The 17,953-nt window shown below is 46.8% G+C and overlaps 1 protein-coding gene across 1 annotated transcript; it reads right to left on the reverse strand.

The window, feature by feature from the left end:
- Positions 1 to 1,020: 1,020 nt before the first annotated feature.
- On the reverse strand, positions 1,021 to 17,581 carry rtn2a (reticulon 2a). Its single transcript, XM_035383880.1, has 10 exons — positions 17,383 to 17,581; positions 15,504 to 15,557; positions 13,880 to 14,518; positions 12,312 to 12,512; positions 6,889 to 7,096; positions 5,778 to 5,916; positions 3,656 to 3,725; positions 3,089 to 3,135; positions 2,030 to 2,088; positions 1,021 to 1,824 (listed from the first exon to the last, which is right to left on the reverse strand). The coding sequence occupies exons 1-10, from the start codon at positions 17,411 to 17,413 to the stop codon at positions 1,743 to 1,745; spliced, it is 1,530 nt and encodes a 509-aa protein (XP_035239771.1). The 5' UTR covers positions 17,414 to 17,581; the 3' UTR covers positions 1,021 to 1,742.
- Between the last annotated feature and the right edge of the window lie 372 nt (positions 17,582 to 17,953).

Here is a 17,953-nt window from a genome sequence, read left to right on the forward strand (position 1 = left end):
GAAAGTGACATAACATTTTTGCCATTGTTTCCCCCCAGCAAGTTTGATTTGCCCAAGTATGAATCACTTGCTCAACACCTGCTGGTTTGCTGCTGCTTTGAGGCCCACTCTCTCACATGCACTAATCTCCTTCTCTGCACGTGCAGTGCTGTTGACATAGGAAGCCGCACCACTTCTTCCCTTCCACTGCAGCAGTCTCAAGGTTCCATGCATTAAAAGAAGTAGTTCCAACTGAACATAAGACTAAATGTAATTTAAAAAAATAAAAATAAAAATCTGTTAGTATATATGCATAAACCTTCTGGAGGCATCACATTTCTGTTAAGGCCACTTTGGAGTTACCTGAAGTGCATTTTCTTGCTTTAAAGCAGAAACTTTTAAATGTGCCTATACTAGCCATTTCAAAGCTGGCAGGTCATGAGGAACTTCTGGTAGTACTTAAAAATAACCTTCATTGCACACAAAAACAGTCATATACACTATAACTGAAATCACATAACAAACTCCATAAAGTGAGCTATCCCTATAATATTGAAAGGTCTGTATTTCTAGCATTTAAAAACATCCAATTTGATGTGTCTTATGAATATTCATGGTAGAGCAGGCTAAATGCAATACCTGCCAAAAGATAGTCTGGATACACCTTCCCATGAATGTACATAAACCATTATATAATGCCTGAGGCTCTTGTAACCAGCTAGAACATCTTGGAGATAAGAGGTGGAAAGTTTAGGAGCACAAGTTAGTTAGTGACTATGTAGTTAGTCTATAGAATCTGCATGTGTGCCCGCCTGTTTCTCAACCCCGGCCATTCTGACCATTTGTCTGTGGCTGAGCCTGACTTCAGATCATAATTCCCTGCCATGTTATCTGATGCCAGCTGGGCGACTTGACCACACCTCCTGGGTTCTATTTCTCGTGAGCAGTGAACATGAGTCCCTTTGAAAGGAAACTTATATTCTGGCGGTGTGTGAGCGTTTGGGGTGGGTGGCGGGGTGAGGGGGAGGAAACACAGAAAAAGAAAATAACAATGCAGTTTAATAGCACTCTTGGGTAACAGGGTCAGCGTGCTGCAAATCCAAACTCTGCTCCTCGAATTCAAACTTTGCCCTGGGCGGCTGAGGAATGAACCCCAGTTCCTTGACCTCTGATCCAGGGATTCCCAGTTACTCAGCCCACGAATTGCGTTCTCGGTGAGGAAAGAGCCAACTCTAGTTACCCCTGGGTTTCAGGGAGCTCGCAGGTTCCGTACTTAAAGCTCACCACACGATTACTTCATTGAAGTCATTATTATAACAGCAGGTCCAGCGGCCGGCGATTGTCCAGATCTTTACCAGTCACCGTCAAAGAGGCTTCTGCACTGTGAAACCTACAGAAACCCATTGGCCAATGAGGACTGGTCAGGCCTCACCTCATTGGATGGGAGTTTTCCACTTCACTTTACCAGCTGAAACACTGTTGATGCCCGAGCGGGCGGTTCAAGGCTTATGAAGAGCACTGTTTCAAATGGCACCCATCAAAACTCTTTTTTTTTGGAAAAAACAACATCACTCCAACACTCAGATCCCCACATCATATGCCCTCCCCTCTCCCCGCACCCACCAATTCACCAGCCCCTCCCATAATCCACCCAACCCCCCCCCCCCCACTCCCATCACACAGACTGGAACCCTAGCCATAGGCTACTGGTTAAGACATGTGAGTGACAGCCTGTAGCCCCGCCTTTCTTTTCCGCCATCTCTTCATTTTGTTTTGGGTTTGGCACCGCCGGGTGCGGGGTCAGAGTCATGAGCGCGGCCGCCTCCGTGGAACAGTCTCTGAAGTCTACGGAAAAAAGAGGTGGGCCTTAAGGAGAATGATGGGTTTCAGAGGACTCATTTACAGAGCAAGGCTGAATATTTAATCTCACGTTACGTCCAAATAATAACCTGGTTTTAATGTAAAAGATAGAGAAAAGTCAATAAGATTCCGCAAAGGTCAGAGTGCAAACTCATTTAAATGTTATGCCAACAGGGGGTGCCATACTCACATATCTTTGACGTTGTCGACACTACCTTTGACTTTTGCCAAAAAGCCATCAACCTGTGCCTGTCAAACAAACAGAGGTGTAACTGAGCTGCATTTGTCCAAACGCTGGCCCAACGGACCAATGGGGGGGCAGCACATATCCAGTTTCAGCGACATGATAAAGTGCTCGGAGTCCCATTGGGGGAAAAAAGTGTTGCAGACCGCATTGCTGAAAATAGCGCTCGCTTCGGTTTCCCTGCTTGCATCACAGAGGCATTCATATCACACAGATTCATATTCAAATAGCGGTTTGTTTACGTCCCAAAGGCCCTTGCCTAAATTAAAAAAAAAAAACCCTGCCAACCTTCCCTCATTGTTACGGCTAGCAACAGCGTCAAGCTGTCGCAGTGTCACGGCCGCACAGATTTAATTTGAGCGCGCGGTCCGCCGCTCGCTGCTGCAGCCAGGACTCCGCTGACATTAACAGGAAGCACATGGAGGATCGTTTGAGTCGGGTGGGCGGTGTGCCACGGCGGCGGGTGGAGAAAGAGCTAAGTGGCGCTAACTTCGCTAAAGCGAAGCGGGCCACACGTGTGGCGCTACGGGCAGTCGCCAACGGGGCAGCGAGGCCGACTGGTGACAAACCCCGGGTGGTATCGTCAGGTTTCCGCCGTCCCACGTCGTTACTGCCCCCCGCCACTTGTCACCTGACCGCACCAACCAATCTCCCCGCTCCCAGTTCATCCAATCGTGACACAGTTGCCGCCGCCGTCAATTCAAGTCGAGCCCCCTTCGGCATTTTGACGGCGTATGTGAAATGGTGCTACGTGCAATAAAATCTTAATGTCAGGAAGGGGGCGTGATCTTACATAATTATAGTGGGTTCTTCAGATGATGAACCACAAAGACTGTGGAACTAGTACTCATAGCCTGAAGCCTGGTTTGAACCATGCAATCCCCAGGGCCAAATTCAGTTTTGTCAAATAAATAAACAAACATTTTGGGATGTAACTGTGGTTGGCCACCTTAACACCCAAGAACCCTCAGAACAAGGACCAGAGCAGTAGCATTAGCCTCTTACCTGGTGCTGCTTGTAGAAGAGTGGGAGGGAGAAGAGACAGATTACAGCTAGCAGATGGCAAAGGAGAAGAAAGAGGAAACAGCTCAGTTATTCTGGCACTCTTAAAGAGTAAACATTGCATCAACGCACACATATTACGAGGAGAGAACCTGGCTATCATTTTCATCACTGTTATCGCAACCTAAATATTTTTAGGTTGTATTATGTATATCATTACAGCTTCATGCTGTCAGTGGACTAAATGTGAGCAATAAAAGTGGTGTGAGTGAAGATTCAAGGTAAACAGAACTGGCGTGAGAGTGATGCTAAAGGGAACAGAAGCAGTGTGAATGCAGCAACAATGTGAACACAAGGGCACTGAATGTGATGTCACAATGAAAAGAAGTGGAGGGATCAGTGTGAACAGTCACGGATTGTAAAGTCAGTGTAAACAGAAGCCGTGATTGTGATGTTAGCACAAATGGAAGAGAAACGATTGTGATGTCAGCAATGAATGGAAGCGAACTGATTGTGATGTCAGTGCTGAATTGAAGTCGAGTGAAAAGATTTCGGGGGGCGGGTTCTTACCAATGATCAAAAGAGTAAGGCCATTAAAGAGGTCTCCTAAGAAGGTCAGCAGGTACATCAGAATCAGGAACTGACAACACACGCCAAAAACACAAACCATGAGAATGACACCGACACACAACATAGTCATCATTCACCAACCCCTCCCACGGTCCCATCAAATCCCCCCTCACGATAGCCTGAGAAAGCAACCTGATGCCCCATGCTTCATGTGACACTCATAGCTGGCTCAGTGGCACAGAAGTAAGCCTGTCAATGTTAAATAGCAACGCAGTCACTGGAGCAGCACCCCCCCATCAGATTACACTGCATATGTCCTTCTGCTCCTCACTTCAATGCAGAACTTGACTCAAGAACCCCCCTCCTGAGTGAATCTCTCTGTCCCTTCCCTCTCTATAGAAGGTCACATGCGTTTCATGTCACATGCCTCTAAGGCCAGAGTTGAACGTGGCACAAGTGCATATATATACCTGGAAAATCAGTGACAGGGTCTGGCAAGCTGTACTAGTCCATGATCCGGTTCACACAGGTTTATATTTCCCCATGTCTTATATGTGGCCAGGGATGTTGTGTAGCTCTAGCTGCGCTGGTTACGTATAGTGAATGTATGTCGTATTGCATTGAATTATACTGCAATGTGCTGTGAGATCATTCTGCAGCGATGGCTGGATGGCTTAGTAACTTCCCGTGCCAAGAATTATAAATAGAGAAATTTCATTCATGATGTACATTGGACTGCATAGTAAACCAGAGAGAGGAAGAGAGAGAGAGAGAGAGAGAGAGAGAGAGAGATAGAGAAAAAGAAAGAGAAAGAGGGAGGGAGGGAGAGAGAGACACAGAGAACGAGAGAGAGAGAGAGAAAGAGAAAAAAATGAAATGAAACACTGAACTGAAAGAGGGAGAGGCAGATGGTGGGAGGAACGATAAAAGGGGAAAGATGCATGAAGGTACGTGGGGTATAAATTGACAAAGCAGAAGAGGGGAGATGATGAAAAGGCACAGCTTTACTTTGGGTCTCTTCCCGCTGTGACTACGGCAATTATCTTTACAGCCTTGAGCCGGGCTGCAGTCAGCGAAAGGACTTAGTCTGGGGACTGCGTTTTGATGTCGACCGAAAAACTGCGTGCAGGACCCACTGTGGTCAATTAGGGTGCCCTCGGAGGGCGGGCTAATGAATCTAATATACGGATTATAAGGGGAGGAAGAGGAGGACAGAGAGAAGGGCAGGGCAGTGCCAGACTGCCATAATCAGACAACAGCAAGCAGACAGAGAGCAGACAGAGAGCGAGGCAGAGAATTGCATCATCTTTGTTGTCTAAAAAAAAGCAACGAGCAATCCCCATTCCCAAACATGCAGACCATTACTCGTTGTTTTTTTAAATACCATCACCTATATTTTAGTCCCTCGGCAACAGGAGTTGTTTTGTTACAAGGTATTCTTGAATTTGAATGTGACACAGGGGCGTGAAGAAAGAGGTCTGGGTGGTTAAGCATTCCATGTGAGCACAGCAGAAAATAGGAAGACAATGGGGAGAGAGAGAGAGAGAGAGAGAGAGAGGGAGAGAGAGAGAGAGAGAGAGAGAGAGGGAGAGAGAGAGAGAGAGAGAGAGAGAGAGAGAGAGATAGCCAGCTTGCCAGCGAAGGAGGACCTGCTGTGAGACATTGAGATGAATTTTCTAATACACTGTCATTAATGCTCACAGGCAGGTATCCAGTGAAAGGAGGGCCATTGTCATTGTCTCCATTTGTCAAACCTGACTGTCACAGGAAGGTGTGGTCCTAGTAGAGGGGCCCACAGCCCAAATCCATAGCCATACATCATTCTGAATGGAAGAATTGCATCATCCCTTTGTACCATTGATGCATTTTAAAAAAAAAGACATTCTTTCATCAACACATTATTTTATATTGATTTTTTTGGCAACACTGCTTTGGTTTGTCCTGCCAATAAAGCTTACAGTAACATAATTGGATTGGATTGAAAGACTGTAAACAGAGGGAAGGGGTGTTTTTGTGACTCTGCATTTCAAGGCCAGCTGCAGAACACAGCCCAATTTAGCTTTTTTTGCTGGACCTGATCACGTCTGTGAAAGCAGATTTGTGTTGAGATTCGCTGCTGCACCTTCAGAGAGTCCATCAGGCTGCTGACGAACAAGAGCCGCTTGAGCTCTGCGATGGCGGACGTTGTCATGACGATGAAGCGCTCCATGTAGGTGCCCGCCTGCTCCGCGGACAGGGTGATGTCCAGATCCAGGTACGACCTGGGCAGAGAGAGCGAGGACAGAAGCTGAGGGAGAGCGAGTGACAAACAAATGTATACACCCAGACACACTCATACAAGCACATACCCATACACACACACACACACGCACATGCTCACACACAAGCACACAGACACACGCATACACACTCAATATGCAAAGTGTATATCATACATAATGGTGTTTGCCAAACTCATCATGATAAAATAATAAGATAAAATATAAATGCTACAAATATATGCAGTATACACAATTCATTTGGAATTCATATTGCAATGAATGTCCCATTTAATACAGTTGAAGAATTCAGTTGTGGCGATTAAATAATTGTAAAGCAGTAAGTGAAATCGTAGTTAACTAATGATGCAATTTGGCTTGTCCTTTGAACCTTTTACCTAAATTATTTTAAAATACACTTTAAGAAGTATACCACATTTAATAGCAACCGTTCCCTGTGAGGAGAAAATTGTTCTTCAAATTATTCTCTGTGTGGAGATATTCAAGTGATTAAAGCCGCCATTCATTAATCAATTCCATTCACGATGACTGCTAGTGAGGACTGTGTAATTACTACCATAATTACAGCCAACTGTACACGTTTGTTTTGGTGTTTAAGCTTCATTTATGCCGTGGTCAATCCCTCACATAACAATGAAAGCGGAAGAGACAAAAATGCTAATGAAAACGTTCGAAAATGAGAAAACTGCTGTGATGCTTAATTAACTCAGGTGCAAGACACTTCATGCATGCACTTAAAACACTTTTTTTTTAAGTGGATGCATGAAGTGTCTTATAAATAAATTAATCAAAATAAAATAAAAAATAGTGTGCCTGTCCCTTCTGCTTACTGACATGTGATGACGCTGATGGAAACAGATGTGAGTGTAAGGCCTTTTTTTTAAAAAAACAGCGAGACTGTTGGACGATGCAGGACTTTTTCACTGAGCTGGCGTGAAAGGAAGCCCCACTCACTGGAAGGGGTGCTTGCCGTCGTTCCACTGCAGAGCGTGGAGGATCCTGTAGTACAGGCGCACGGCGATGGTGAAGCACATGGCCACCAGGGACAGGGTGGAGATCACGCTGATGATGCTGAGCTGGAAGAGGGACAGCAGGCCCACCACCAGCCCCGTGAAAACCATGCCGGTCTGCTCCATGTCCCGCCAGTATATCAGATCTGTCACTGTTGGGAGGGGGGAGGGGGCAGACAGAGAGGGGGGGTGGGGAAGGAGGTTAGAGTGAAGGAGGAGAGGTGCAGCATAAACAGGAAGTGGAGGCAGGAAATAGGGAGGTTTAAGAGAAAGAGAAAGAGTGAGGAAGAAAAAGAACAATAGAAATGAACGGAAGATGGAGGGAGATGGTGTGAAGGAACCAGAGCAGAGAAACAGATGAGAGCATGGAGAGAGTGGAGAGGGGGGAAAAGGGAAGAAGAGAGACAGAGAGAGGAGGTTATAAAAGAAGAAGAGTGGAGAGGAATGAAAGGCGTCACACCTTTCTCTCTCACTCACACTTCTGAACACGTAGGAGTTTCATTTATTGGAATGCCTTCAGAGGGCAGCATTAGATGTGATTGGTTCTATCAGGCGCCCAATCAAATAAAAGAAGGAGGTGGTGTCATTATTCAGCATGCCTCGACAGCAGCCTCGTATGCCCAAGTGGCAGCCTTAGCACTCCCGGTTTAGTGTAATGGTTCGCATCACAGTCGCTCCTGCTGGTCCTTCTATGTGCCTTCTGAACAGGCAGCAGCCAGGCCTGCCCTCCTAACAGCCATTTTAACCTAAACTGTGGAAAGGCCTCCATTTTAACCTAAAGTGTGGAAAGGCCTCCATTTTAACCTAAACTGTGAAAAGGCCTACATTTTAACCTAAGCTGTGGCTAGGCCTCCATTTTAACATAACCTGTGGAAAGGCCTCCATTTTAACCAGAACTGTGGAAAGGCCTCTGGGTGGCCCTGCCCTGGGCTGTCTCAAAGAGCAAGGAGCAGAGCTAGAGGAATTCAGCCCCAGATAAATATAGACAGACACAGGATGGGGGAGGGGGGAGAAGGGGAGGGGGTCAGGAGACCCAGAAAATGAACGTTGCCACTAAAAACACCTGCTGCCAGTCCTCAATCGTGCCCCCCCCCCCCCCACCCCCCACCTCGTTCCCCTCCTCCCTCACTCTTCAACATGTGTTCCCAGCACAGCCTTGACAGCCAGGGTCTGGGGGCTACTTGGACAGAGGGTTCTAAATTTGACAGGACCCCCTCATGCTCCCCCCCCCCTTCCCTGTATCCCCTCCCTCTTTATATTCATTCACAGTCTGCCAGACATCAGTCAAACTGCCAGTTTAATATTTAATGTGAACAGTATTACACAATTATACCAACAATGGTGGTGGTGCTGTCAGCTCTGCTCAGAATTAGAGTGATTTCTCCAGAGATCTGTGCATGCATACAAGACATTGTACAACACTTCTTCCAGCCAACTGATACACCAGGCTGGAGACAATGCACAGCTCAGATAACCTCTCAATAACATACAACATGCTAGCACATATAGTATGTGCAGCCAACACCAACGCTACAATCTAACCACTATCGTACTGAGAAACCTTTAACTACAGGAAGCGCAAGTAACTCAAAGGTGGAGTTTCTGTTCCTTGCATTCCTGTGGCCTATAAGGAATCAACATGTAAACAAAAGGGCTACATTTCTTCTCCAAAAACTTTTGGAGAGTTATTTTCAGTGACTGCTGAACTCGGCAAACTGTGCTTGTGAATAACAAGAATCATTTAAAATTGTTAGTCAAAGATAAGCACAAATGTTTATTGACTCCGGGCCCATGCCTTTTGAAGACAAATCGGAAGAGCTGATCAACAGGTTCACTGTTCGTAAAGCATTATTCTGGCCACAGATATAACGACTGTAGATGCTCTCCCGTTGGTTTATGTCTTTTGCCAGGAAAAGCCCAGCCACACCAACCAGCGCCAACAAGCCTGGCAGCAGTGCCACCTGCGTTACACACAAAGCCGCTGAGACCACAAAGCACACTACAGCTAAAAATAAATGCCACTTTCGCCGATTTGCCTACGTATCAACTCCTATATTTAGTCAAATTTACACTCTTTATGACTGAGCGGCTTCCAAAATGCATCCCGACTGCGACAGGGCAAGGCCGCGACCGTGAAGGTGCCTCCAGTCGCAGGGGTCCCGCCACAGAGTGTGCATTGCTGAGGGAGGGGTGAGTTCGAGGGGCTCTTGGAGATTCACATGCACACAGATCCAAGCTGGTCACCCACGACTGGACCAAGATGGCTGCACCCCCGGCCTGAGCTAAGCCATGTGCAAATCGAGGGCGTGGCATCTTACGATCATAACCGAAGCCATGCAGTACCGCCACGCATACACTCACACGCACGCACACACACACACATACACACATACACACACACACACACTCAGATACATGCACATGCACTCATACGCACACACCCCCACTGTCACACAATCACATTCCCACACTCTTACACACACCCACAATCTCATGCTCTCTCTCTCTCTCTCTCTCTGTCTCACATACACAACCACATATGCACATGCACACACACAATCACACAAACACACACGCTCACAGCAATTCCAACTGCTATCCCTGTCGTTGCCAAAAGTAACACCCTGGACTCAGAGATTTTCAACCACCAGGTATCTATCCCTGTGCCTGCAAAACAAATCACCTACAATCTCAGCCCCCAGCCCAGCAAAAAATTCACCCACGGTCTGACCCACTTCCTGCCCCAAACTCACCCCCAGTCTCACCCCAATCCTGCCCCAAACTCACCCCCAGTCTCACCCCAATCCTGCCCCAAACTCACCCCCAGTCTCACCCACTTCCTGCCCCAAACTCACCCAGAGTCTCACTCCACTGCCACTCGGACACCAGCAGCACACCCTCTTGCAATACAGACAAAGCCCTCTCTAAACTCCATAAGGTTCAGAGGGGGGCTCCCAGTGCACCCTCAGGGACTAAGCCCACCACAGCCAGGCCCACCGGGGGTACAGGGTGTGTTAGGGACCAGTTGGCCCTCCTCAGATGGGTCCCAGACAGGCGGCTCCAGGGCCCTGGGTGGACGCAGCTCCTGTCTGCTTTCCCCTCTATACGCAGTGCCTCACCTTTGCTGGACATCGTTGCAGTTGATTGGCAGTGCCTCGTCTGTGGCTCTCTCTCTGTGCTCTGTGACTCTCTCTCTCTGCTCTGTGACTCTGTCTCTGTGACTCTGTCTCTGGGAGCTCCTCTCTGTGCTCTCTGACCGCCGCTCTCAGACCTGAGCTCCTCTCTCCACTCTCTCAGGGCTACTTCTGGACACCCCTGCCCTGTCAGCAGTAAGCAGCCCTGCCAGACTAATTATATCTGTCCAGTAGTGCCCGCCCCCTAAATCACACTCACACACACACACTCTTCTGAAACCCACACACACACACATGCACCCATAAACTCATGACACACCCCCCCAACCCCGCACAAACATGTGCAGACACACAAGACATAGACTCAAGAAAAACAGACTCACAAATACGCATTTATGAAAATCACACACACTCTTCAGAAACTCACACATGCAACCATATACTGATGACCCCCACACACTCACAAACTCATGCACATACATACACATACACTCCTGAAACACAGCCATACACCCTCAAACACACAGTTATGAAAAACACACACACACACTCACACTCACACACACAGAAACATACCCTAAACTCATAAACACATACACACACTGTAGTACATTAAACAGCAAACTCCTGCTTTCAAATTGCTAACTCCTAGCTTGAAAATGTCACATTTACAAGTTTGACAGGAAGTGATTCATCTGGTAATGAGCCCATCTTGAAAGGCCATAAACTACAAACAACCACTTGCCTTTCTGCCATAATACCCTCCTGTGCACCTGGCAGAGAAAAGGTTTATGAATTTAAATTTCCTTTCACATAATACAAGGGTCTTGGATGATAAAAACATGTTGCAGTGAAAATATTTTCAAAAATATAATTCATTTAATTGATTTGCCCTTGTAGTGTAGCGCTATCAGCATAGTAGAATAAAGATATGATTCTTGAGTTTAAGACCAGAAACTCATGTCCTCCACAGGGGATGAAACGAATAGCTGGGTCCAAGGAGAATAAAGATGGAACAGTAAGTCCAAGGCTAGTAATAGGAGTCCTGTGTCCATTTTGAGACACTGATTCCTTCCCGCTGCTCCATTAGTACTGACTCTGGGGGCCAAAGAACAGCCATATTACGTTAGTCCCTTCTCCTCTCTCTCCTTCTGTCCTCCAGACTGAGGTGCACTGCCTTTCTGTCTTTCACTCTCTCTCTCTCTTTCTCTTATTCCCTCTCTTTGCACCCCCGCTCTCAGTTTCTCCCCTGCATATGCAGCTTCAGCCCCTGAGATGATGCTCATTTGGCGCACACAGAAACAGTGGGAACCCCTTTCAGATCCTCAGCGCCCAACTGACCCCTTCTTCAGGAGGTCCCAGGGGGTCATCGCCATGGAGACAATCGAGCACTCCACCGGCTGCGACTTAAACATCTATACCAGGCTCCTTGCCGCGCCCTGGGGAGGTATGGGTAATACTTGCGTGAGCAAATCAGTGAATGCCTCCTCCTTTCTATATCGGGCACAGACATGATGACTAGTTGATTCATTTGTTCACCGTTGCCATTTAAAGTATGCTCAGGTCGCTGTGGATATGGGATCTGTCCAGCCTACATTTAGCTGGAAGGCCTTTGTAATGCTGAGTGTTCTTTTTGCTCTTGATTATGCAGTTCAAACTGTTCTGTTCGATTTTTTCCTTAAGAAATCACTCAGGGGAAATATTATTTTATGCTGCACGCATGTCAACACAGAAAAGATGTCTGGCCCAATGCGTCATCCATCTAATAGAGGCTACTGCTGACTAATTAAGCCTAAATAACCACCAGCTTGAATGAACAAAAGACAAATCCAGAATGTGTGGGCTGCTTTTTTTCATTTTTAAATTTTTTTTTTTTTTTTTTTTTTTTTTTTTACAAATGTAGCCCAAACCTACTAAGCAGCAGCAAAGAATACTTATTCAGAGTATTTTAGTTGTTTTTAAATATAGCCTACTTTCCTATCTGTATTAAATTTTAGCCATGAAGTTTAATAGTTCACATTATTTACAAGTATCAACTGTCTTTCTACACACAGGATTTAGGGATATTCTTAGTCATTCTGGAAGTGTTTTGAACCTGGGAGCTCAGCACAGTGTTGCAAGGCTTCTCTGAACTGATCCCTTTATCAAATGCACATGGGATCACAATGGACATCAATGGGAAACCAACAGCAAATTGTTTCAGATATTTTAGTAAAAAACATACTATTTTTACCTGATATCACGAGGAACCACCCACCACACTCTGATAGGTCTGACGCTGAGAGATGCTGCTCACTGTCTAGCTCTTCCTGAGTGTTCTGGCCAATAGAAGAAGTCGAGGCAGATGATGTCGCCTTGGTGATCTCACTTCCCGGCTGATGCACAGATGTGAGCGGCACTGTCGTGGTTTCCGTAGCAACAAGGGGGTCTGCTACTGGAAACAATTAGCATGCAAGGGAGATAAGAAACATTACTGTACATCATTATGGCCCCATAACTCATTCAAAAAAGAGTATGCTAGTGTATTTGACTTTAACAGTACGCCAGTATACTATGTTCATGCCCTGACATTGCAAACATACACCATCTTGGCTAACAAATGGAGTCCAGATGCAGACCTAACTATGTTTCCTTATGATATTTGTTTCAGAATTCACACATGGTGAAGTAAGATATAAAATAGACCACAATGTAGGACAAAAGTAATTCCATGAGTGCATTCCAGTATTGATTGCCAAAGGAGAAAAAATCCTGACTGGTGGCTTGGAAACCATGGAAACTACTGTACAAAAATAATATAGGGTCATGACTTCATCTGACAAAAACCAGCTTGCTAAAATGCATCGCTATATTAAAAAAAAAATGAATTAGGTTTTTGAATATGATAAATATAAAAAATGTATTAAGCTCTGGGAATTATGAAAACAAAGCATAATACAGATTTTTTTTTTCAAAAAACAATTTCCCATTTGCCCGTGTAGAATATTTAAATGTCATAGAACACTAGGTTCTGTTTTTCTATGTGGCGTTAGCTGTACGAGTCATGCATTTGCCATCGACTGGAAAATGAATCAGACTCAGGCTTTTATGGCGGGTTTCAGAGAAAGCGGAGGATGACCTCACAGGGTCACAGCCCAGGATTTAAAGTGATATTGTGCTGCGTTTGTTCATGGAGAGCTGCAGTGTGAGTCACCCCACAGCCCTGGACCGTGTTGTGAGCTCATTTCCATCCAGGCGGCTGTAAATCATTGGCACATGCTATCAGTCACTCACAGGCCAGACTTGGGAGGTACAAAAGGATGATGGTATCTGTAGTTTTTTGCATATTATTTCCATGGGTTTTTGGTTTAACCTTTTCAGTGTGCTGCACCTATATGGCCAGCGAATGGTATATTACTAGAGCTATTTTATGAATGCTGTTTCATCAGAGGAATATCTTCACGTGCCACTGTCCGTAGGCGTCTCCATGAGATTTCCTTCATTCCAACCTGTCAATCATCCTTCACCAGATCAAACAACTGCTACTCAAAAGGGGATTCAGCTAGCATTGACTGAAACACATGCACACCCATCCCGCTCGGGCAACGCATAAATAATGAAATCCACCATGAACACACAGCATGACTTGAAAGTGCTGGACACCAATAAATGACAGCTTTATGTATTATTTATAAGGCATATTCCTTTCACTGGGCCCCTTTGTGTTCCATATATTCCTCTGAAAATAATGAACATTCTCTTGTGATTTGGATGGCATTCCCTTGCCCCCCGCCACCCACCCCCCCAGCCCCAGTTTCTCACCTGTGAAGCTGTCTTTTTGGTTGCAATGTTCGGAGCCTGAGGGCTCCTCTTCCTCTCTGCTTGGGCTGTCCCGACCACTGCTGAGAGGCTCTGGATCACAGCTATGGGACAGGGGCTGGGTTTTCAGTTCTAGGCTTGGTTGGGACAGGGGCTGGGTTGTCAGTTCTAGGCTGGGTTGAGACAGGGGCTGGGTTGTGAGTTCTTGGCTAGGTAGCTGTTGGGATGACTGTTGGGATGGCTGTTGGGGCACCTCCCTCTCTCCCCCCTCCTCCTTCTCCTCCGCATCCTCCCTCTCCTCCTCCTCCTCCCCCGACAGGAAGGCATGCTGCTCCCACTCCAGTTCGGGAGATTCGGCGGGCACCAGGCTCTCATCCGTGTCCACGCGGTTCAGTGAGACCCGCCCCGCCCGGGCCCCGCCCCTCCGACGGGCCCCTCCCATGGAGTCCCGCCGGGAGGCCCCGCCCCCCTCCGACTCGGGGATGGTGAAGTAGGAGAAGGTGAGCTCGAAGGAGTTCTGTCTCGGGGTCCCCCACACCGACGGGCTGCTGGTCCCCCCTTCATCATCCTCGCCCCCGTACTCATCGTCAGACCACTCCCGCGCGGTCTGCAGCTCCGGGAAGTCCGACTCCTCATTCCCACCTGTGTCCGCCAAGAGAGAGGCGTGTTTTAACCTCATTAACAGTCATTTTTTAAATCAATTTTTTTTTCTATCCCAGTTGGGAAGGCCCCATTGTATTTGTAGACAAGAATCAACACAATGTACTGCTTAAGTTCAGGTGAGGGCATGGACAGGAATGGAGAGCTCTTTTTTTTCTTTTTTACTTAGAAGCGCCCTGTGTTTGAATGCTAACACCCTAAAAGAAAGCGTGCTTTCCCTCTTTAACCTTCTCTCAGAATGGTGACACGCCAGCTCCCACCTCCGCATTCAAATGCTCTACGGTCTGCCACCTACTGCACAACCCCACTCCCAGAGCTGGCTCTAGGATTTTGGTGGCCCTAAACAACAATATAATCAGGGGTACTAATTGCAAACCGGATGGGGATGGGGGAAGGGATGTGTAAGCAACTGTGGACTTGCGGAGTGTGGTAATGTTGTCAGCGTTTGGGAACTGGTACAAGTGCAGTAGCTTTGAAAAAGCTATGCGTACCCTGTGAATAGTGTGCAATTAAAATGTCTTTTAAAAGGTGTGAAGCTCACGGATGGTTGTTGCCTTAAACGACCGCAGTGATGGTTTATGCCAGCAGCTGGATGTGCTCGTTCCTCCACTGAACAACTGGTCAATATATATATATATATATATATATATATAGAAATTTATTTCTATAGGACTTTTCATAACAAAGTTTAAGTGTTTTACACTGCAAATAATACAACAACAAAACAACAAAAGGATGGCAGCAATACACATTGAAGTAAACTCAATAAAAAGAAAAATATAATTAGGAAAATCCAGTCTTTCTCGTAATGACTGTGTTGGAGCCTTATGATCAAATCACAAAAGATGCTCACGTGACATAGGACTACTACTGGCGGGTTCCAACCGGGACACATCTGAGCTGCGCATCATTCCAGGTAATTCTTACCATCAGTACAGGGAGGAGTGGAGTCAGGTGTAATTCTTACCGTCAGTACAGGGAGGAGAGGAGTCAGGTGTTGAGGAGACTGAACCAAATTCCTCTGGGCGGCGAGTGTGAGAGAGTGAGAGAGAGGGGGGGGGGGGGGAGGGGGAGGAAAATTTATTAGCATGCTGAGTGTTGAAGTTGCTGTAAATTGGTCCCTTGTCTGCACTGAAATGGGGGGGGGAGCAGGCTAAAAACAAAACATTCTCACAGTGGAACCCCTGTGTTTAAGCAGTGTTCACAAACAGCTAGCAAACTGTCAGCATGCTCCAGGCCTGGCTGGAAGGCGTCAAGGCAAAATACATCGTTCACTCGGAAACCAAATCTCACTGGATAGGATAATGTTCTGCACTGGGTGAGTGCGACACGTGATAGATCTAGCCAATTATATCCTGTCCGGGCTGATAACATAATTAGCACTGGGGTGGTAATTAAACTGACAAGCCCACGCTCCATTTCTCTAACTGTAGAAATGGCGAAAGTGAAAACTAATCAACCAATCCCAGAACCCAGCCAAGTGGAAACCACTTAACATCAACACCATTTGTGGTAATAATACCTGTATAAAACATTCAAAATACAAGGTTTTGTGTAGGTGTACAAGCTTGAAATAAGGGGAACCAACAACTTCCTTTTAAAACAACGGCCTCCAAATTAACAGATCATTTAAGCTGGCACCTTACAATGGTGTCAAAAAACAGTCAAAAACAGATTCAGGTCAATGAATGTTTAAAAGGTCATTTTTTAAGGAGCCCCATGGTATCCCACCAGCAGTTTAAAGCTTATGAGCTATGGCCAAAGGAACATTGTATGTCTAATCCAATATTTGGCCTTTTAGCCGAATGGTATCTGGTTACGCGCGTAGCTCGACGATCGGGGGGGGGAAAAAATGGCGGCGTCCGTCGCAACCATCCGGCTCGGATGCCTCGTCCACAGCTGCCGGTTCGTTTCCATCAATTTATTTCCGGAGAGGAAGCTAGCGGGGGCCCTGTCATCAAACCGCTCATGAATAAATAAGGGCCAGCCAGTGGCCTCCGCAGCACATCTCATCCCCACATGCATGTCTCCATTACGGCTCGGTTACGCGAGTTTTGCCACGACATAGGAGGCCAAATCTTACCAGGACCGATGCTAACTCAGTGCTCTGCCGCCCCGGAATGGGAGAGGCCTTAACAACGTTAGCTTTGGAGCATGTCATAAATCAGCCAGCGACGAGCGAGGGTAGTAACACTGCAGTAAACACACACATACACACACACACACACACACACACACACACACACAAACATACAACCACAAGCATGTACACATACACACACATGTGGCACATGCACAAATACACACACACATACACACACCAACAACACACGCATACACACACGCAGATGCACACTTGGCCAAATGTTGGGCATGAGGTCAGGCAATACCAGGGGGAATGTAAAAGTAAAGGAGGCAATAAAGAAATTAAGATTCATCTCGCGCACGCGCGCGCACACACACACACACACACACAAACAAACAGATGCAGGCACACACTCACAGACACTCACGGACAGATAAAAAACATGCTTGTCCTGAAAAGCCACACATGAGCAGCATCAGTGAGATCAACAGTGATGATGAAAGGCGCATCCGTTCTGTCCTCCCTCCCCATGGTTTAGCACCGCTACACAATGTGTTTATGCTTCCAGGCACAGAAGAGAGGGAGGCAGGGACAGAGGAAGGGAGGGAGGGAGGGAGGGAGGGTGATAGACAGAGAGGAGAGAGAGAGAGAGAGAGATAGAGAGAGAGACGGAGAGATGAAATGTTAAAAGCAGACGTGCAGATGGATGGAGAGACAAACAGGCAGGCAGACAGATTGTAAGAGGAAGGATTGTACGCACTGCAGTGAGAGAATCCTAGAACCTGTCCCATGCTCCATCAAGGCACCGCTGGGCCCATTCAGACTGGAGTCCCCCTTCCGTCCCGGCTGAGCTCTCCTGTGAATCTCCCTCTCGTTCGCTCCCTCTTCCTTCCCCCTCCCCTCCTTCTCTTCCTTGTTCCTCCGGTGCGCTGCTGTCTCTCTCTCTCTCCTGCTCTCTCTCTCTCTCTCGCACTCTGTCTAATGCACACAACACACCCTCCCTCTCCCTCTCCCCCCATGCCCCTCCCTCTCCTGTTTGCTCTCTCTCTCTCTCTCTCTCTCCATCACCACAAGAACTGCAGGGGAGAAGAGCAGAAACACAGAGAGGGAGAGAGAGAGAGATGCAGGGAGAGAGAAAGATTGTGTATATGAGTGTACATGTATTTTCTCCTTGCTGTTCATGCCCAGCTGTTTGAGTATACATCTCCCTGCATGAGGGCAGCTCCCTGCCTGTCTTCTGTCTGACTGCATGTGCTCCATTGTTCTCTCATTTCTGGCTAGCAGCAAAAAGAAACACAAACCCACAAACACAAATAAAAGATATATAAATA

Source organism: Anguilla anguilla, chromosome 12, assembly GCF_013347855.1.
Source record: "Anguilla anguilla isolate fAngAng1 chromosome 12, fAngAng1.pri, whole genome shotgun sequence".
In the NCBI taxonomy this organism is placed as follows: domain Eukaryota; kingdom Metazoa; phylum Chordata; class Actinopteri; order Anguilliformes; family Anguillidae; genus Anguilla; species Anguilla anguilla.

What these genes read in the sequence shown, in the direction of transcription:
- rtn2a (XM_035383880.1), bottom strand. Translation starts at nt 17,413, where the DNA reads ATGGGACAGGTTCTAGGATTCTCTCACTGCA. An exon ending in CCAAAAAGACAGCTTCACAG is followed by an intron (nt 12,513 to 13,879) that starts GTGAGAAACTGG and finishes AATTGTTTCCAG; the next exon opens with TAGCAGACCCCCTTGTTGCT. An exon ending in CCTTACTCTTTTGATCATTG is followed by an intron (nt 3,136 to 3,655) that starts GTAAGAACCCGC and finishes GCCATCTGCTAG; the next exon opens with CTGTAATCTGTCTCTTCTCC.